At 45.5% G+C, this 22,234-nt stretch overlaps 1 protein-coding gene and 1 pseudogene across 2 annotated transcripts in view; both read left to right on the top strand.

The window, feature by feature from the left end:
- The first annotated feature begins 3,992 nt into the window (after nucleotides 1–3,992).
- LOC149345556 (WW domain-binding protein 2-like) overlaps nucleotides 3,993–22,234 on the top strand; it is a 33,252-nt gene continuing 15,010 nt past the window's right edge. The window contains exons 1-4 of one of the 2 annotated variants that reach the window (XM_089586113.1): nucleotides 3,993–4,202; nucleotides 11,785–11,887; nucleotides 15,942–16,080; nucleotides 20,357–20,449. In XM_089586113.1, the coding sequence (XP_089442239.1) occupies nucleotides 4,147–4,202; nucleotides 11,785–11,887; nucleotides 15,942–16,080; nucleotides 20,357–20,449 (391 nt within the window). In that variant the 5' untranslated portion in view covers nucleotides 3,993–4,146. The remainder of the gene's footprint in view (nucleotides 4,203–11,784; nucleotides 11,888–15,941; nucleotides 16,081–20,356; nucleotides 20,450–22,234) is intronic. The other variant, XM_089586112.1, reaches the window with a different exon arrangement.
- LOC149345557 (U6 spliceosomal RNA) lies at nucleotides 6,658–6,719 on the top strand (annotated as a pseudogene).

Genomic DNA, 22,234 nt, shown 5'->3' with positions numbered 1-22,234 from the left:
CTATCACGTTGATGCAGAAAGAATTAGGTTACTTGTCCTGTTGACACCGCAGTTTGAAGATAGTCAAACTTCGAGGATTTCCCGCTCCATTTCCCACATTAGCATTTCACATTAGCAATCATGGAGATAACTGTGTTAGCACGGCTTCTATCACGTTGATGCAGAAAGAATTAGGTTACTTGTCCCGTTGACACCGCAGTTTGAAGATAGTCAAACTTCGAGGATTTCCCGCTCCATTTCCCACATTAGCATTTCACATTAGCAATCATGGAGATAACTGTGTTAGCACGGCTTCTATCACGTTGATGCAGAAAGAATTAGGTTACTTGTCCCGTTGACACCGCAGTTTGAAGATAGTCAAACTTCGAGGATTTCCCGCTCCATTTCCCACATTAGCATTTCACATTAGCAATCATGGAGATAACTGTGTTAGCACGGCTTCTATCACGTTGATGCAGAAAGAATTAGGTTACTTGTCCTGTTGACACCGCAGTTTGAAGATAGTCAAACTTCGAGGATTTCCCGCTCCATTTCCCACATTAGCATTTCACATTAGCAATCATGGAGATAACTGTGTTAGCACGGCTTCTATCACGTTGATGCAGAAAGAATTAGGTTACTTGTCCCGTTGACACCGCAGTTTGAAGATAGTCAAACTTCGAGGATTTCCCGCTCCATTTCCCACATTAGCATTTCACATTAGCAATCATGGAGATAACTGTGTTAGCACGGCTTCTATCACGTTGATGCAGAAAGAATTAGGTTACTTGTCCCGTTGACACCGCAGTTTGAAGATAGTCAAACTTCGAGGATTTCCCGCTCCATTTCCCACATTAGCATTTCACATTAGCAATCATGGAGATAACTGTGTTAGCACGGCTTCTATCACGTTGATGCAGAAAGAATTAGGTTACTTGTCCTGTTGACACCGCAGTTTGAAGATAGTCAAACTTCGAGGATTTCCCGCTCCATTTCCCACATTAGCATTTCACATTAGCAATCATGGAGATAACTGTGTTAGCACGGCTTCTATCACGTTGATGCAGAAAGAATTAGGTTACTTGTCCCGTTGACACCGCAGTTTGAAGATAGTCAAACTTCGAGGATTTCCCGCTCCATTTCCCACATTAGCATTTCACATTAGCAATCATGGAGATAACTGTGTTAGCACGGCTTCTATCACGTTGATGCAGAAAGAATTAGGTTACTTGTCCCGTTGACACCGCAGTTTGAAGATAGTCAAACTTCGAGGATTTCCCGCTCCATTTCCCACATTAGCATTTCACATTAGCAATCATGGAGATAACTGTGTTAGCACGGCTTCTATCACGTTGATGCAGAAAGAATTAGGTTACTTGTCCTGTTGACACCGCAGTTTGAAGATAGTCAAACTTCGAGGATTTCCCGCTCCATTTCCCACATTAGCATTTCACATTAGCAATCATGGAGATAACTGTGTTAGCACGGCTTCTATCACGTTGATGCAGAAAGAATAAGGTTACTTGTCCCGTTGACACCGCAGTTTGAAGATAGTCAAACTTCGAGCATTCCCCGCTCCATTTCCCACATTAGCATTTCACATTAGCAATCATGGAGATAACTGTGTTAGCACGGCTTCTATCACGTTGATGCAGAAAGAATTAGGTTACTTGTCCCGTTGACACCGCAGTTTGAAGATAGTCAAACTTCGAGGATTTCCCGCTCCATTTCCCACATTAGCATTTCACATTAGCAATCATGGAGATAACTGTGTTAGCACGGCTTCTATCACGTTGATGCAGAAAGAATTAGGTTACTTGTCCCGTTGACACCGCAGTTTGAAGATAGTCAAACTTCGAGGATTTCCCGCTCCATTTCCCACATTAGCATTTCACATTAGCAATCATGGAGATAACTGTGTTAGCACGGCTTCTATCACGTTGATGCAGAAAGAATTAGGTTACTTGTCCCGTTGACACCGCAGTTTGAAGATAGTCAAACTTCGAGGATTCCCCGCTCCATTTCCCACATTAGCATTTCACATTAGCAATCATGGAGATAACTGTGTTAGCACGGCTTCTATCACGTTGATGCAGAAAGAATTAGGTTACTTGTCCCGTTGACACCGCAGTTTGAAGATAGTCAAACTTCGAGGATTTCCCGCTCCATTTCCCACATTAGCATTTCACATTAGCAATCATGGAGATAACTGTGTTAGCACGGCTTCTATCACGTTGATGCAGAAAGAATTAGGTTACTTGTCCCGTTGACACCGCAGTTTGAAGATAGTCAAACTTCGAGGATTCCCCGCTCCATTTCCCACATTAGCATTTCACATTAGCAATCATGGAGATAACTGTGTTAGCACGGCTTCTATCACGTTGATGCAGAAAGAATTAGGTTACTTGTCCCGTTGACACCGCAGTTTGAAGATAGTCAAACTTCGAGGATTTCCCGCTCCATTTCCCACATTAGCATTTCACATTAGCAATCATGGAGATAACTGTGTTAGCACGGCTTCTATCACGTTGATGCAGAAAGAATTAGGTTACTTGTCCCGTTGACACCGCAGTTTGAAGATAGTCAAACTTCGAGGATTTCCCGCTCCATTTCCCACATTAGCATTTCACATTAGCAATCATGGAGATAACTGTGTTAGCACGGCTTCTATCACGTTGATGCAGAAAGAATTAGGTTACTTGTCCCGTTGACACCGCAGTTTGAAGATAGTCAAACTTCGAGGATTTCCCGCTCCATTTCCCACATTAGCATTTCACATTAGCAATCATGGAGATAACTGTGTTAGCACGGCTTCTATCACGTTGATGCAGAAAGAATTAGGTTACTTGTCCCGTTGACACCGCAGTTTGAAGATAGTCAAACTTCGAGGATTCCCCGCTCCATTTCCCACATTAGCATTTCACATTAGCAATCATGGAGATAACTGTGTTAGCACGGCTTCTATCACGTTGATGCAGAAAGAATTAGGTTACTTGTCCCGTTGACACCGCAGTTTGAAGATAGTCAAACTTCGAGGATTTCCCGCTCCATTTCCCACATTAGCATTTCACATTAGCAATCATGGAGATAACTGTGTTAGCACGGCTTCTATCACGTTGATGCAGAAAGAGTTAGGTTACTTGTCCCGTTGACACCGCAGTTTGAAGATAGTCAAACTTCGAGGATTCCCCGCTCCATTTCCCACATTAGCAATCATGGAGATAACTGTGTTAGCACGGCTTCTATCACGTTGATGCAGAAAGAATTAGGTTACTTGTCCCGTTGACACCGCAGTTTGAAGATAGTCAAACTTCGAGGATTTCCCGCTCCATTTCCCACATTAGCATTTCACATTAGCAATCATGGAGATAACTGTGTTAGCACGGCTTCTATCACGTTGATGCAGAAAGAATTAGGTTACTTGTCCCGTTGACACCGCAGTTTGACTATCTTACGAGATCGCTGTTGTTTTTTGTGCTGGTTTTGCGGTGCCGTTGAGCTGCGCATGCTCTGTTGGGTTTTCTTGGAGACTGGCTGTTTTTTCAATAAAGCACAGTTGATAGTCCAGTCGTTGTGTGTGCCTCGTCTCTCCTTTGTCCCCGTCTTTTTGGCTGGTTTTTCTTAAGTATAATGTACCAACTAACCCAGATTTCAACTCTTCTGCAACACAGGCGCTGCGCTTCTGCGCTACATCGGAGCACGGGCGTTCACTAAAAAGAACCGCTGGTTGGCAGTCTGGTAACTAGGGAGGAGGGCCTATTTCCCATGCTATTTCCCAAGAGTCATTGCGCAAAAGGGCCCTCGGTAGCGGCGTCAGAGGAGTATGGCTTGCAGAGGCTGAGCGCACTCTTTCCTAGTTTTTTTTCCTCCATGGGCTCCACCAGTGCCACAAGACACCGAAGACACCAGAGACCATAATAGGCGAGGTGGCGCTTGCTACCAGTCCAAAACAGAGGAGAAGCTTCTATCCATTCTTTCCACCGCGATGACACGTGTTTACATTCTGCGACAGAAGGGGGCGTGACCGGCGCAACCTTCGCAACGGCGTTAGCAACGGCGCTGGATCGGGAAGTGGAGTGCTGTTTGTCGACGACGACCGTCATTCTCGCTGTGCGCCAAGCGTCGAAGACAGTGCCCGGAGAGTAGGGTGCCTACCTCAGCTACAGCATGTCCCTGAATACCGCTCATGCGCCGGGCGGCGTTCTGATCTTCAAAGGCGAGTTGTAAGTGCGGCGTCACTCGGTAGTTCCCGTTTGCGCGACAGCGACTGCCATTTGCCACCGCGTCAAGTGGCCTCGGCAATACGTTTCCGCCTTAGAAAGCGTAACACGGTCCAATCATTAATTCCTTGTCGCCTGTATGCGGCAAGTGTCTGTTCCTGTTTCGGGCTGGTCCGTGTTGCGCAGGGTGTAATCATTGATCGGGTTGCTACCGCTTGCGTCACGCCAGTGACGCGGCTGTCACAGCAACAGGTGCCTTCTAGATTTTTCGGTGCCGTGCCGAACACACGCTTCGCTGGGCGTGTGGCATGTCCGGAGATTGCACCTCAACGCACTTGCGTGAATAACTGTCATACACGCGATCAGTCTCCCTTCGCCCATTTCCGTGCGGCAGTGCCGATTCGTCCGCGCCGATTGAGAGGTCGTTTGGTTGGCTTCATCAGTGGTGTTTTCGCCGGAGTGCTCGACAGCTGTTCTCGTGTGTAAACGTACGAACGAGCTAGTCACGTATGCTTGGGAGGTGGCGCGGTTTTGACCCGGGAGACAGCGCACCTATAGAAATGGGCGGCCCTGCACATCGCAAGTGATTCTACGCGGTCACGAGTCGATTAAAACCGTTGAAGCGCTACGTTGTGCCCTATATAGTGTAGAGAGCGGCATGCGATTTTAGTTCTTGAAGCCCGAAATCAGTTGTGTTGCCTCGTTTGCACCGGACTGCATCGTCTCCGTGCTCCAGGGAAGTCTGGCATGCTTCGTGGCGATCGTGCTTTTTCTTGGCTCAGTGCAATCGCTTACGAACTGTTTCCGGCGGTGGTGTGCACTGAACGCCTGCTTGAACATGTCATCTCCGCCAAGTGTTGCAGCACACTGCGACATAGCTGCCCCTGTCAGCTTGTTTTAAACAGACTCCTGCATTGAAAACGTAGAGAAACTAACTTTGCAGGGATATTTGAAGGAAAGTGCTGTCCCATATCTTGATTATCGGTAGTATGAACGAGCCACATCATTCATTTTGGCTTTATTTCTCCCTTCGTGTTGTAAGCTGTATGGGCAATCAACTTATCAGCTGATAGAAGGGATCAGAAGGAACCAGCGTGCTTCTGAGTCCAGTATATTTGTTTTTTGTGTGACTGGCTAACTGTGAGTCAGTGCTCTGTGTTGTTGTCTCCTTAGAGCCCATTTTTCGAGCTCTTTTGCATCCTTTACTTTGTTTAGTGGTGTTGTAGTTAAACTTCTCCTTTGCTGGCCCTCGTTTCATGTGGTTGATAGTAAATGTCTGTTGGTGTCCTCGGGAGCAGTGAGAACATCACACAAGTCCTCAGTTTAAGTCGTTTTCACTGTTGCTGTTTTATGATGGTAAGTGTGTTCTCTCGAGAGGTGCTCTTTTCATGCACTGTGCCACGAAAACAAATGTGCATTTATGTTACTGCATGAGGCTGTGTACTAGCAGCAAGCCAAACTCTCGGGTGCCGATTACACGCTAGCTCTTGAGAAACAGTGATAAGGTTAGAGAGCGCTGTTTTACTGCAGAGATGCAATTGCCATATTTGGGAACAAAGGAATGAACCCACTTTGGTCATTGTAGTCTCATTGTAATCGGATCACTACAATGAACAGTCTGCCATTGTAGCGATCCTGTCAAGGTAAAGAGGTGGACTGTAAACTAGTTTCTTTTCAGTGCGTATCACACTGCCTTGCTAAGGTACAGTTAATGCGCACTACTGCGAGTGTGAGGACTGGACAGTACTTAGTGCGGGTTTCCAGATCACAGAACACCAGTTCATGCACTCTGGCACCACACAAGGGTTGCAGAAAAGGAAAGTCAGAAAGTATAGTGACCGACTTGGTCCCTTTTTCAAGGGCAATTCAAGTGGTTGGCTGGCAGATATAGGCCATTCACGCAGGTGGAGGTCAGATTCTTTGCTTATCTCTGAGGACAAACGGTGCAACCTCAGTTGGTAGAGGACCACGTGTAGCATGCTGAGGTCGTGGGTTCGGCTCCCACTGGCAGCAGGTGGTTGTTTTCTTTTTTTTGCTTTCTAATCAGTTGTCTTTCAGGTAAAAATGTAGTTACACTACTAATTTCTCACTCAGCTCGGCAAATTTGGAAAAAAATAGAAACATTCCCTTTTGCTCTTCTCGGTTTTACTGACAGCTGCTTTCTGTACATGCGTGTCATCACGAGCCCCTCAATTGCCTGTCCTCAGCTGCTAATTAGCTTAACGAGGGCCTTGGTTTCGTCAGTCTTGATGCCGCAAGAAGCATTAGAGGGTTGTCGCACAACAGCTTTCCTCGCTGTTCTATCACGTTCCACGTGGCACTTGCGGAATAGCAGGATGCTTCTACGTCCGCCGCTACCATCATAGGTGGCGTTGGCGAACACTCTCAAGGCTAAGTTGCATGCTAGAAGATTGGCCTGCCACCGTCGTAGCTCAGTTGGTAGAGCACCGCACACAACGCATACTTCCAAAATGCATATACTAAAACTGGAACGATACAGAGAAGATTAGCATGGCCCTTCGCGCTGCACACAACGTGCGGAGGTCATGGGCTCAGATCCCACTGAAAGCATATGGTGGGTGTTTTTCTTCTACTGTACAGTCTCTTTTCTTTCAGGTAGAAAATGATCAACATACTGATTTCACATTGATGAACACCGCATATTTAAAAAATATACACGTTCCCGTATGCTCTTCGCACTTTCAGTGACTGTTGCCTTTCTTTATGTGAGACCATGTTTTCTCTCTAAAATGAGCAATTCTTCTGTGGTCGCAGCTATGGATACATTGTGATATAATGTGCTTGTACAATCTCCTCATAAGTTAATCAGGTTACTGAAACAACATTTTTGTAACCTGAAAGATAAGGTGTACACCTGCATTTTTTTTACAGTGGGCCAAGGTGCATTTGTCTCTGCACTTTGATTGAATGTGCAGTTCCACATTGAAGCGTCACCTCACCTGGTATGCGCAAACACAGTTGCAGGCAGTGAGATCACATGCACGGCCCCCTTTGTGCAAGGTGCCAAGCATGCTTTGTGGTGCATCAACCCTTTTTCTTCTCTCGCTTCCTGTCCTCTTGCAACAGCTGCATGCAACCTGAAGCGCGCTTGGCTGCACCAGGCGCTCAGCTTCCCTTTCATGCCTCTTTGTTGCACTCTTAGAGTGCCCTTCAAATGACATTTCATTTTATTTTTTATTCATTAGTATTGTTGGCCTGTAAAGGCCTTTACAGTGTGGAGGGCAAGGAAAACTTCACTTCTTCGCAACAAAATGCAAAGGCTGTGTGGGAAAAGAACAAGACTGGAATACAAATAACAATACAAACTTGAGCACAGAGTTGTAACGCATACAAAGTGCATTTTACTGCTTTCCGATAATCATATTTTCAAACAATGTCAACTTGTCTGATAATGGAACAGTAGCCGGCAAGGAATTCCATTCTGCTATTGTTCTAGGGAAAAATGAGTTGGTGTATGCATTAATGTGTGACTCTGGAGTGCGGTAATTATAATCATGCAATCTTCATAAATTTATTGATTCTAGCAAGTAATGTATTGTGTCAATATTAAAGGGCAGCTGCAGCACTTTTTTGAGAATTTTGCGATATTCAAGGATTCAAATCAATATGGGCTGTAGGTAAAGCATGCCAAGTGTTTTTGCACCAGTATTTAAAATAGCGACACAATCGACGATTGAATTTTGCGCTTCTCACTGCTCCTCAATGCACCGGAGGAATCCAAAGAAACTTGGCATGACGTCACGGAAGGTATGATTTCAAATTACCGCTGTCATCAGCCACACCATGCCCTGACTCGTTAGACACTGCCAAACAACTGTCGGCAGGGTTCACCTTCGCTAGGCGTTATTTTTTTTTCCTCCAAAGCAGGCGTCTGTGCGTTGGAAATGTACCGATACCTGTGATGACGTCGTCATGCGTCCCCACTTGGCGTTCTGTGCTGCGGAGAAACTTGAAGGGCGTCCGGATTTTAATCAGCGATTACTTTACTATTTCAAGTGCTAGCCCAAAAAGGCTTCGCATGCTTTACCTGCAAGTTTCACACATTCGACGCTTTTAAGCTCGTTGATTTATAAAACCTATGCAGTTTCGGTGGTCAAATGTTTAGGGGAATCCCCCAAGGTGGAGTAGATTTGTAATAAGGGAGTAATTACTCATTGACGTCCACCCGAGCGCAGCCAAAGTAATCCTTGGGTGATTCCCCTAAACATTTGACCAACACTCTTCCCACTTCGAGTTATTGATCAATTCGCTGTCGCCCTACCATGAGCTTGCCGTCCCGGTTAGCTCAATTGGTAGAGCGACTGCTCCGGTGAAGCGGTGGTCCCGGGTTCGAACCCCGGGCCAGGACGAATTTTTCTTTAACTACGAAGTTTCTGTGAAAGCTGTATAGCTTTCCTTTGTAGCCGTTTGGCTGTGCTCGGGTAGACATCAATAAGTAATTACTCCCTTACTATGCAGTTTCCCTTTAAATTATGGTTGTGTTCTGATCAGCAAATCTGTAGAGGTAGTCCTCGTGAGTATGCAGGTCAAATTTAACAGCTGTGCATGGACCCTGTAATTTATACATAGTTTTTAAGAATTAAGGTCCCCGCCTCGGTGGCTCAGTGGTTACGGCGCTCGGCTGCTGACCCAAAAGATGCTGGTTTGATCCCGACTGCAGCGGTCGAATTTCGATGGAGGTGAAATGCAAGGCACCCGTGTAGTGTGTGATGTCAGTGCAGGTTAAAGAAACCCGAGGTGGTCGAAATTATACGGAGCCCTCCACTAGGGCGTCCCTCATAGCCTGAGTCGCTTTGGCACGTTAAACCACAATAACCAATAAGAATTAAGGTGGAAATGTAGCAGAGGACAGGCAGGAAATAAAAGAAGACTGTCCTTTGTTTCCTTGCCGTGGTGTGTGGCCTCCTCAGCACCCTCTCTCCCCCTTCACCCCTCCGGACCACTATCCCGAACAACAACCCGCTCCCCATCGCACGGGGAGCAAGGACTGTATCCTTTCTTTTTCGTGCCTAGCCTCTGCTGCACTGCAACTGCGACACCAAAGGAGCCGGTCAATGCCATTGGCTGGAAGGCCTCCTTTGCGGGTCATTCGCCTCTGTCTTCTTGGCGTGTAACCGACTATGTATAGCATAAAAGTTTTTCCAGTGCGCCCATGAGTGATGGAACAGCGATTGTTTGTGCGCTTTTTCTGACCTCAATAAATATCATTTCATGGTCCCTTCAATACTATGATATATATGGTGCATGTAAGGTATTACTTTGGGTCTCCAATGCCCTATGCAGGTTCTGCTCCACCCAGGGGTCACACCCTTTGGCTCGCGCAGCAGCTTTTCACAAATTTGTGCTGAGGACCTGTGGGTATTTTGCGTTTATGGGTCTCGGAGTGAATGTCATTAAATTTACACCCATGCTCTGCGGGCATGACATTGAGAGGACTGCATGTAAGGACGTACTAACGATGCTCTGTTTAATGGCCTTCAAGTGCCCAGAGCTTAACTTATTAGTTTTATCCGTTAACAGTGTTATAAGAAACTGTGCCTGTGTTTCCTCTGCTGCTGCCATTGTACTGGGACTGAGGGCCTTTCAAGCTGCTTTATGCAGCTTTTGGCCTCAGTTTCCACCATTTTCTTTAAATGGAAAATAAGTCAGATCAAATCAATCAATCAATATTATATAAGAAGTAGATATAAGTACCTTGATGTCATGCTTACTAATAAGCTAACCTAGTCTCCTCGCATGTCCGTCATTTGCTCCTGAGCTCTTACAAAGCTATGGTCCCTCAAGAGGGAACTTAAGGTTGCACCTGTTTCAGCTAAGCTTTAAGCCTACATGAGGTCCCAGAGCACCAAAAGCAGAGGCAAGACAGACAGCAAGCGCTAACATCCACTGAACGCTTTATTGGCACCTGGTGTGTGCGTATGAAGGTACAAATTGGTATGAAGGTACAAAGGGGGAACCACATGGAGGGTTATCAGGCTGACGGTGTGAAATCAAACTCCTCAAAAGCAAAGACACGGCTAAACCAATTGCAACCAAAAGAAAACCTAAAAACATGTGAGTTTCACAAGTCTGCACAGTGCCCTACATCCAAGTAGGCAATGTCTTTTGTTGATGGTGATAAGGGTGGACTGCTTACAGTTTTCTGTCCCTACCTTTACCATTGCAAAGGCTTCAGCTATTTCTCTTGTTATTTTATCTCGACTTTTCCGTATCACTAGGCGTTCCTGGTAGCTAGGTTGCACTTGTGAAAATGGCAGTGACATGCCTAATTCCTGCACCCCCCATCCTGCTGTTGATTTGTACCTTTATAAACCCTCCAAGCGCCGATAAAACATTCCCTGGAAGTTTGCACTTGTGCTCTATCTTGTCCCTGCTTTTTGCGCTATGTCAATTACCCACTAGATTGAAACATCGCCCTTCTGAATTTTAGCTTACAGTACAGAGCCTGCGTTGGAGCCTCACTTAAATGGGCTGACACCGTATGAGATCTGCACAGTAAGAAGGATACATTGTAGCTTGAGTGTGTTTGAAGAGCTGCTCAGTACACTTTTAGTAAACATAGAAGGCATGATTTCCCTTCCTTATTGATGTAGCAACGTAACAGAAACTCTCTCGGATCTCGCCGAAAATTCATTTAGCTCACATTTTTGTGCAACTGTCCCTTGGGTAAGCTGAAGTTAAACTTGCCAGATAGTGTGATGATTTTAACAGAAAGGTACGACACACATACCCTCACTCCCTGGCGCGTGCAAGCAGTTTTTCTCCTCAGGACTATCAGGGAGTGGAATTCCTTGCCTTCGCATACTTTTGCAGCAAGCGACATTGTCAACGAATCTGAACGTCAGTTCTTATATCGTTGATTATATTTCTCTCATTATGAAATCTTTTTTTTTGCCCTTTTTCTGCATTGACTTTGTGTGGTTTCCTCTTTTTATACGGTCATATGCTTGTCGTGTATGAATGTACATTTTGTCACAGATGCCCCTCCCACTTGGACCATGTATATGTATGGTTTGCAGTAACTGCAAAAAAAAAAAAAAATTGTGCCATAACATGTGTTATAACATGTGTAATATGCTTTTTGCCTTGGACAAAGGGAGACTTGCTTGTGGTCCTTCTTTCTTGGAGCTACATTTACATAGACACCTGATGAAGTGATGCTTAAATGCCTCTCTCCCTGTCCATCAACTGCATTCGTGCTGTCGCAAGAAACTGCGCAAAGGATGCTTCCAGGATCATTGTCTACACTGCTGCTTGGCCAGGGGATTTTGAATAAAACATTCAAAGCCAGGAAAACCCAGGGGGATTTGAAAATCTTGGCCTGGTGGGCGTGCTGTTAGAGGCATTTGTGAGAGGCTGAAGTTTGCCCCTTTTTCTGCGTACTGGTTTTAGTTCCACTTGCATCCCATGTCCTCGTAGACATAATTTGACCATCTAATTGTGCAAGTGGCACTCTCTTTCATTAGCTGCCCTTGCACTGCCCAGCATCATCCAGTGTCTTTTTGTGCTCCATTCTGATCGTGCAACGCCAAGTGAGTCATTTCTGTCCCACTGTTTGTGCCAGCATCCTGCTGTACTGCGATGGAGTGGAGCTGACGTTTGAGGGTCCGGATGCCCAGCAGTTCCATGGCACCAAGAAGGGGCGCATCTATCTCACCACACACAGGGTGAGCCTGCTGGGGGAACTTTTTTTCCCTGTTTGTGGCCACGAAGAAGGGAGTGTAGGACCAGGAGTGGTGTACTACCACCAGTGGTGCAGGACCAACAGTGGTGTAGGACTGGTAGTGGTGTGGGACGAGGAGTAGCGCAGGACCAGCAGTAGCACAGGACCGACAGTAGCGCAGGACCTACAGTAGCGCAGGACCGACAGTAGCGCAGGACCGACAGTAGCGCAGGACCGACAGTAGCGCAGGACCGATAGTAGCGCAGGACCGACAGTAGCGCAGGACCTACAGTAGCGCAGGACCGACAGTAGCGCAGGACCGACAGTAGCGCAGGACCGACAGTAGCGCAGGACCTACAGTAGCGCAGGACCTACAGTAGCGCAGGACCGATAGTAGCGCAGGACCGATAGTAGCGCAGGACCTACAGTAGCGCAGTACCGACAGTAGCGCAGGACCTACAGTAGCGCAGGACCTGCAGTAGCGCAGGACCGACAGTAGCGCAGGACCGACAGTAGCGCAGGACCGACAGTAGCGCAGGACCGACAGTAGCGCAGGACCGACAGTAGCGCAGGACCGATAGTAGCGCAGGACCGACAGTAGCGCAGGACCTACAGTAGCGCAGGACCTACAGTAGCGCAGGACCTACAGTGAGATGTAGGATCAACGGTGATGTAGGATCAACGGTGATGTAGGATCAACGGTGATGTAGGATCAACGGTGATGTAGGATCAACGGTGATGTAGGATCAACGGTGATGTAGGATCAACGGTGATGTAGGATCAAAGGTGATGTAGGATCAAAGGTGATGTAGGACCAACGGTGATGTACGAACAAACAGCAGCGTAGGACCAACAGCGTATAAAGGGACGGTAATGACGATTTGAAGTTGGCCTGTACCAAAGAGTGCAGCATTCTAATGACAAAGTGGCCGCTTTGTATAAACTATAAATTGTTTCCAAATGGTGTTCACAAAGTTATTTCCGGTGTTGACATCACGAGTTCGAATCGAATGGCGAGAAATTTTTCATATCCAATTTTTCAGCAATAAATTTGTCTTTTTCTACGAGGCAAACATCAGCTTACACAGAAACAAGAAACAGAGATATACTTGGTGACCATTTCAGGGGGACACTGGTTTTAGAGCTGTTTTCCATAATTTTAGTCCATTCCTAATGAAACTGTACCACCTTGCCCAGTTTTTATGCTGACTTCAAATAGGCATTTTTTTTTTCATGAAATATACACAGTTATCAATTGGTGCGAAAAAAAAAGTGGCATAATCCAAAAACAGTTTTGAATGCATGGCTAGATAATCTACTGGGTAAAGAGCCCAGTACTTCAGCAGTTTTCCATTTTACCATTGTGTGTTGTTTTACAGCATTTAGAATATCAACATTCAAGGTGTGCATATGGAACATCGAGACACTTTATAAGAGCATAAATATTTCAAGGCTGTTATAACAGTTGTGTTTTGAATTTTGCGAGCAATAGGTTAGAACTTAATGTCAGGAAAACAAAGTACATACTGTTTAGAGCCAAAAATAAGGAAGTTCCGAACAACTTCCAAATTCACTTCGAACAAGCTCCTATAACTCGTGTCAGCTCTACAATGTTCCTTGGAGTCATTTTTGAAGAACATTTACTCTGGACAGATCATGTAAACTACGTTTGCACTAAAATGGCTCGCTCTGTTGGTATCCTAAATAAATTTCGCACAATACTGCCTCGAAAATTCAAACTACAAATTTATTTCTCTCTAGTCTTTTCGCTTGTACAATATTGTTTGTTGATCTGGGGAACGACTACCTCAACCAATCTTGTGAAAGTACTTACTTTACAAAAAAGAGCTGTACGAGCGATTGATAATTTACATTACAGTGAGAGCACGGGTCCTTCCTTCCTCAACCATAGACTGCTAACCATCACGGCGGCTTACCACAAGAAGCTTGCTGTTTATATCAGAAACCTTTATATTAAAGGAAACTGGCAGACTTTCGAGAGCACATATTTAATTGTCCAAACAGCATACAGTCTTAGGCACCCTCAATACCATGCATCAAAATCCCGTACAAACTATGGGTTCCAAAAACTAACTCACATAATTCCTCATACATTAAACACCTATCCATATTTAACAGAATTGTCACTACAAAATATGTCCGAGGTCAGATTTAGGAAAACTGTTCACGAATATTTTTGTTATAGCTAGTTGTGTGTTTTTACCTAATCAGTTTTTGCCTTTGTTATGTTTTGATCTTAGTTTTGTTGTGCTTAGCTCTATGCATGCCTGATCTCTGTTTCGTTGTCAATATATCCGCTGCTTTTCTAGTTTCTGTTACTTATGGAAACTTTGTACCATTGCCAAGTGCCACTTTGTTTTCTGTTTTTTTTTTACATGGGGAGGGCAGGCCTCTGTCAGGCGCTACTAGGCGCCTTTAGCTTGCTCTCCCTTGTTTGCAGTCTCTGTACTGGCCAAACAAAACCAATAAATGAAATGAAATGCTTCTTCAGCTTCTCTTGGCAAACAAAAGAATGTGTTTACCTCTTCTAGATGTAGATTAATAGACTTGCTAAAGCAGCCAGGTGTCTGATGCTGTGCAAATTCAGCCCACACAATGATCTCAATTCAATATTGTGGCCAGAACACTGATTTCCAAAAGGTAAAAGATCGTAGACTTGGAGTATAATAGCTGTAGAATCCAAAAGTGTCATTTTCTGCAAATAAAGGTTTTCTTTGTCATTTTTTGTTCTCAAAGGCCAGTGTCCCCTCTCAAAGGATGTGAAAAATTGAAGGGGAACACATGGGATCACACGAGGTCGGAAGAGGGCGGAGTGGGTGAGAGAACAAACGCGGGTTAATGACATCCTAGTTGAAATCAAGAGGAAGAAATGGGCCTGGGCAGGGCACGTAATGCGAAGGCAAGATAACCTCTGGTTCTTAAGGGCAACGGAGTGGATTCCAAGAGAAAGCAAACGTAGCAGGGGACGACAGAAAGTTAGGTGGGCGGAGGAGATTAAGAAGTTTGCGGGAATACGGTGGCCGCAACTGGCAAAGGACAGGGTTAATGGGAGAGACATGGGAGAGGCCTTTGCCCTGCAGTGGGCGTAGTCAGGCTGGTGATGATGATGATGACAGGGGATCTACCTGCCTTTGCACCTTCTGCATATCCGACCTTTACTATGCTGGTTGGCGCTGTTTCAGAGTTTGAGTCTCTGTCTCGCCTGTCTCTCTGCTTGTGCTGATGCTGTGGGGCATATCTTTAAAAATTTATTGGTTTTCTGGGAATGCCATTGTCTCCCTTGCCAACCATTGCTAGTGGTGACATCTTTTCCTGAAAATACACACCAGTCAGTGGAATGTATTTCAGTTCTTGTTCTAAAAATATCTGAATACAGCAGGCAATTCTTCTGCATACTGTACTGCTTTGAAATGCAACTTGTGCAGCTTTTTCTTGAAACTACGCAGAAGTTACGAAGTAGGCAGTATATGTAGCCTGACAGCAGCTGAGACAGTGCGTGCTTTAAACTTCCCTCCTCAGCAGTATCCCGAGATGTATCTGCGGGAAGGAGGAACGAAGATCCCTGGTGTTTGGTGTTGTGCCACACAAGCTGGCGTAGACAGCCATGCATGCCACGCCATCTGGCCTGTGCTCGAGCAAGGTGTTTCTGAAATGCAAGGAGCCATTTAAAGCTATGAACAGAACTGACGCTGATGCCAGAAGCGCAAGTGTTGGGGCAGCGTTGGCCGGACACTGATTGAGACAGCTGCCACGGTGGCTTACAGCTGATAGTTTTCATTGCGGTGCACCGACTTGCTCAGCACCAAACTGTTTTTCTGTGGGGGAGACGGCTGTGGCAGCCCATTAGTGGATGCTGTCTGAAGGCACATTGTCATAGGTGCCTGCTTCAGGGTTGACGGGGAGTAGCTGCAACAAGCGCTAGGAGTATACTCCGTGTGTGGCCTGTGTGCGTGTTGTGCTTGTCCAGGTGATGCCGTGTCACTGTGGCTCCATTGAGGGGGAGGAAATGACAGGGTCTTCCTCCTTCCCTCCTGCAGATGGTGTTCACCAACAAGAACAGCCGAGACTTCCTGCAGTCCTTCAGCTTCCCTTTCTTCACCATCAGCAGCCTGGGCCTGGAGCAGCCCATCTTTGGGGCCAACTACATCAAGGGCACCGTCAAGGCCGAGCAGAACGGTACGTCATCCGGCAGCCCAGGCAGCTTTTGCTGGGCTCGCACATACAGTAACACGCCACACGTACAGTAACACGTACAGTAACACGTACAGTAACACACCAAGGTTAGCACTGATCAGTCTTCTCAGTTGGCACTAAACGACAAAACTTCGTAGGCACCAGACTTTCTCTTGGTCCTTATCACTCTATCCTTTGATTTCAAAGATGGCTTCGCATAAGCGGACATACGGTAATGGTTAACCATGGTGATGGCCTTGTATGTGTTGCGTGGCATTCGGCATTTCTGACTGGACAAGTCGTGATGCCACAACGGAAAGGTGAGGGAGCGAGACAGACCATGCAGTGCCATAACAGAACTTCAAGTCCTTTAGTATTCCCAGAGGAGACCACAAGTGAGCTGACAGGTGGCGACCCCTACAGTTTTTGTCGTGTGAGCTTCCACTGTGCAGTTCTTGCAGGGTATTTGCCATGGCGCTGCCTCAGTGTGGAAACTTCAGTACGCCTGTAACAATTTTAGCATCTGCGAGGCCAGTTAAGTCCTTGTTAAGTCCTCGTTAAGTAAGTTAAGACAAGTGTCTGTGCTGTTGATTGCTGCTTGCCAGCTGCAGGTGCCTTTTCTACTTATCTTATCTCCTTACCTCACTTGCTGTGACTCCCTTTACTTCTCTTGGCGTACACGCTGCTACCTTGATGGATTGTCACATTGTGCCCACACCCATTTCCTCCTCTTCGTTTTCCTTGCCTAGGATTCCATTTTTTTATGTTTGAAGGGTATTTAAATTCCATTTCATATATTGGCGGAGAAATGTGCTTGGAGATCGGTCAGTTTCTGCTTTTGTTCTCTGCTTGATGTTTAGCTTCAGTTTGCCTTTTTTGGTAAAGGTGTGACCTGTGGTTTGACACCCACCAGTGCTGTGGCCGAAGTTTGGCGGTGTATTATCACTGCATGGACAAGGTCACGGGGAATGCTGCGGGAAGTGCGGGGTTTTGTCTCTAGTGCCAGCAAGTGCTCGCCGGATTTTAGTGGGCGGAGGCTTTCCCCTGGCCCGGTCTTTCACCTCTGGCTGGGTGAAATGCTTGCAGAAAGGGGTCGTTGACCCCACCTTGCTCAGGCTGAAAGCACCTTGTTGCATGGCCTTCTTCAGCCAAAGCTGCACCATTAAGAATAATTGGCGTGCTGCTGTGAAAGTCCTCAGTGGGTGCCTGCTCATCTCCTGCTGCCACTTGTTGAGATCCTGTAGGTGAGCTTGGGGAGCTCCAAATGCTCACAGGACTTGTGTTGAATGGCACTGAAAAGAAATGTGTTCGGGGAAAGTGTGTTGTGAGTACACTGTGCTGGTGTACACCTGTGGCAGAAAAAAAAATGAGCCAACATGGTCTAGTATTGAGTGTTAGCACACCTAACATAGGTCGCCGATTCGAATCTCTGCCACAAGCTAGACTCTAACTTAACTAGTAAGTTTATGCTGCACGAAACGCTGAATCGTATGACACCATCTCGAACATTCTTGGCAAACAGTCGGCCCACAAATTTTACACAAATGTCCGGACTAAGTGGTCCCACTTTGATGCCTGCCAGCCAGGGATATAGATACCTTATCGACATTGAGTTGTGGTGCTTGGGCATCATGCTGCCACTGTTGTTATTTTATTCTATTATGTAACCACCTCAGTTACGATGGCAACCACTGGGATACAAGGTCGTTGCTATGGAGACCGCCATCTTGGATTCTATCCGTGGACTCAGTGTAACTCAAAGGCTTGAAACGCAACCAGTAGAGCTAATGCTCTATAACATGGTGGTTAATGGAAAAGAAAGTTATTGACCCCGTAGCGGACTTGGACTGGCCATCCCCTTCTCTTCTTTTTTTAGAAGGAATACAATACTAGAGGCCAACTGGCTCATCTCCCCTCAGGTTAACCCCTTCTGTCAGCTGAGCAGGAAGTGAAAGCACGGTCCATGAACGAGGGTTTTTGGTTGGATGAAATCTTCCTGTCAGTCACCTTTCCAGCAATTCTGCAGATTGTTCATTAGTAAGACCAGAAAAGTGGTTGCTTTAAATGACACTGGTGTATCCAAGCCTAAACAAAGTATTCATATGTGGGTGACATCAAGGACATGCTAACATGTTTGTCTGCCCAGAATGAGATGCGCTAATGCAGACAACTCAGAAGGCGCTTTTTTTTCGAATTTTGCATACCTTTATTCGTATTGATGGCTTTATCAAAATTAGTCTTATGCTTGCACCTTTTTCAGTGCAAGGGTAAGAAAGGCATTGTCATATGAGAATTTTAACTGGTGAAGTAGAGTTTAAACGTTTTCAAGTTAAAGAACAAATTTAATGTTGAAGCAGCAGTTCCACGCTAAATGTGGAATTTTTTACTGCATATCTGTTTGGATATTGCTGTGAAATATCTCAGGAGTAACAGTTTAGCATAGAATACTTGTAGTAATCTCAACTTTGGTCTTTTGAACAGTTTAGAAGACTTCTGTGATGTGGAATTTGAACAAGACTTTGTGCATAAAGGTGGACTGTGTTAACAGCAAGTTTCATTGTTAGATATTGTGAGTTTTTTGGGAATGTTCTGTACATGTGAGAGCCCCTATAAAGCTCGCCGAATTAAAATGTGGGATCAAAGTTCTGGACTTCCAGCCTTGCATTGCTGCTCGCCCCTACATTGCACTGTTAAATGTGAGAAAACTTCTGGATTTAGTGGAAAATATTAAACTGCGTAATTAGCATTAGGCCTACCTATGACCAACAAAAGGAGCAAAACTGTGTGTGCTTACTCAGTTGTATAGTTTTCTTTAATTGCAGGGGAAAACGTATTATCGGGAAAAATGTATGACCCAAACCACCTAATTTTGAGAAATGTAGCTGTTGAATGAGGTAAAAAGAAACATTTATTGACAATTTCACTTTATAAAAATGGTGATTAGCATTTCTTGGCACTAGAGCTGTTCGAACATTGGCACTAGAAATATTCCAGTGCTCGCAGGATTCAGTCCGCGTTCGCGCTGTCTTTAACGCGGAAGGAAATCCGTAACGCATCCGCTTCGTCGTTGACAATGACGAAAGTAACCAGAATCTCTTCCTTGTCATTTTTTCTTTTTGGATGCTTGTCCCCTTTGCACCAAAGTACCGTGGGGAAGCCACCGTGGCGGCTGATTGTCGCAGTGTTTCTGGTTTTTAAGCTGTTTCCCAGACCCTGAAAAAACTACTTGCGTATTTGCTACTTGCCTCGCGATCCTAGGCTTCGGGCGTGCCCCATTGTCATGCTCTTTACTATAGCCATTTCTTCGAAAAAAAAAAAAAACTTTACTATAACCGAAAAAAAAAAATCTACAGTCATCCATGGAAGGTGAATTAGGACCACAGCTTCAGTTTACTATATCCGAGTTTTTACTTATAACCGAATTTACTCTACCGGGGTTCTACTGTGATTACAGTGAATCCATGTTTTTAATTTATTCCATCACCTGCTGGTGTAGCAGTGTGCTTTTTGAGGTGTCATATTGTTTCGCTAGGTGGTTTGGCATCTGCAGTGACCTTTTGATTTTGCTTTCAAGAATGTGTAATGAAAATGCAGTTTGTCTGGGACTGTGAGCTTCTGATCGACATTTGTATGGTCTGCTTCATGCATCACACGCGGGGGTAGAAGTGACATTTTGCTCCTGTCGGCTAGTAGTGTGCGTTCAAGCTTAGTCTGTGTCAGTGTTGCATTTTCTTTGCTGAGAACACTGATGCAGTTGTACGAATTCAGCGAGCGTTGTGCTGCCTAATGATGAACCAGGTCATCAGGCTTCTGCAGTCCATATCAGAATGCAGTCCGTGTCAGAACTTCTTTTACGAGCACAGTTACCAACATTGCCTATTCGCAGAAAAATTGCTAGGCTAAAGTTTTTTCATCAGCTTTATCACAGTATGTTTAATCTGGATTCCAGCTTGTACTTGCGACCACGCGGAAGACTGTCATCGTGTACTAACTATCCCTTTGCTGTTATGTCATACATGCCGAGAGTTGATATCTGTAAGTTTTCGTTTCTGCCTAAAACAATTATAGAATGGAATAACTTTGACCGACACGTCAAAACTTGTTCACTCGAAACTTTTGTAGAAGTGCTGCAACTGTGTTGTACTGACTGACTATACCATTCCCGGCCTTGTAACAGCCCGCAGGGGCTAACAGTGTTTGGAAATAAATAAATAAAATAGCCTGAATTGCATTTGTTCCCCTCTCTCTCTCCTCTCTCCCCCTTCCTTGTCGTGTGCAGGCAACTGGACCGGCCAGTGCACCTTCAAGCTGAAGTTCATGAAGGGTGGCGCCATTGAGTTTGGCCAGGCCATGATGGAGGCCGGCAAGAGTGGTCAGTGCTTTGCCCTCTCTCTCTCTCTGCCTGCCCTGGGTGGTGTAGAGGTGGCCCTGTTTAACGCCAACTTCACGTTAAAGACTCTGTGAGAAAGAAAAGGGCACCGCATTTATTGGCAAGTGTTACACTATGTCACAAAATAATACGTGGTTAACAGTGTTGTTTGAATGACTTGGTTGTGAAGTAAGGGGCTATTCTCAAAGGCCATGGCCTGGAAAGTGGGCTGGGCTGAGCTGTGCTCCTAACAGCCTTGCTGCTAGCCCTCACAGTGTATCTCATGAGCGACCAGATATATTCCCAGTTGCCCATTCCCCCCCCCCCCCCCCAAAATGCACTCTCTTGTAAAAAAAAAGAACATTGGATCCAGTTGGAATGTCCACTTTGGTTTCACATGTGCATTTAGAAGCAGTTCAAAGCTCCAGTTGGGATATTCCAATTGGTTGCATTTGGAAACCACAATTGGACTCAGTGTTTTTTTTTTTTTTGCCTTGGTTGTCACACACTGGTTGTGCTGTTGTTTGTCTGTGTGTCCTGTGTTGTTCTCTTCTATTGTCTCACCGCTTTAATCATGGAAAACGACAAAAAAGTGACCCAGACATGAAGTAAGAAATGACAACAGTACAGCCACGAACTTGCGTTTGTTATTTAGTGAATGAAGCATACAAATTTTAGAAGCCAACAGAGTAATATGCATGCATGCACAGAAAAAAATATGGAGGGAACACTTAAGCTCAGCATTAAGGTTGGTTTATTGATGGTTTAACATCTCAAAGCGACTCACGCTATGAGGGACGCCGTAGTGGAGGGCTCTGGAAATTTCGACCACCTGGGGTTCTTCAACGTGCACTGACACTGCACAGTACACGGGCCTCTGGAATTTCTCCTCCGTCAAAATTCCACCGCCTCGGCCAGGATCGAACCCGCGTCTTTTGGGTCAGCAGCTGAGCGCCATAACCACTGAGCCACCGTGGCAGCTTTCTCAGCATTACGGGTATGAGGTGATGGCATAATGGGTTAATCCCCATACACACAAAAGGTCATTCTCTACTTACCATCCATAGATCCCTGGGAGCCCTCATACCACTCCTGGTGCAGTGGTTGTTAAACAATGCACCACTGCCCTGCGATGACAGGTGCTGCTTCGCTCAGCCTTTTCTTACAATACGGTGTGACACCTTGCAAGGGTGGTTTTAAATTATTTTCTTTTTTGTTTTCGCCTGCTCAGGTTTTTTTATTAATGGTTCATTAGTGCCTGCTTCTTTTGCTGTTGCTTCCTGTCTTTACTTTGAGCTGCGTTTTTTTTGTAGTTGTTGTTTTTAACCAGTTTTGTTGTTAGACATAGTCATACACTCATGACATGCAAGGTGTTCACTCAGAAGTTTTTGCATGCTTTGTTCTTTGCAGTTTCCCTCAGCCTGTATTCCCTAGCATTTGGGGTGTTATGTGTGGCTCTAAACGTGTGCTCTCTTTGCGAAATACGGCGAGTTAGAAATCAGTGTGAGTTTTGTTTGTCGTGCCTTTTTATGCTGTTTCTTCAAGACCGTTGGTCGTGAATCGATTAGCCTAAAAGTGAACTTCAGAAGATCAATCCTGGTGAGCCCACTGCTTTGAGACAGTTCAGACGCTTGCCTTGTAATGAAGCTTTGCAGAGCAAGTTTCTTGCAGTGGCAGTTGTCAGCAATGCATAGGCAAGGAGCATGGCTAAGTGTTTGGGGGCTGTGATTAGAAATAGTGATTAGAAATAGTGATTAGAAAGTGCAGTCTCTCCACAGTTGTTTTTTT

The sequence above is a fragment of the Amblyomma mixtum genome, chromosome 4, assembly GCF_055824585.1.
Source record: "Amblyomma mixtum isolate Tamu chromosome 4, ASM5582458v1, whole genome shotgun sequence".
Lineage (NCBI taxonomy): Eukaryota > Metazoa > Arthropoda > Arachnida > Ixodida > Ixodidae > Amblyomma > Amblyomma mixtum.
The sequence above is the reverse complement of the archived record's forward strand: the minus strand, read 5'-3'. Positions and strand labels throughout refer to the sequence as shown.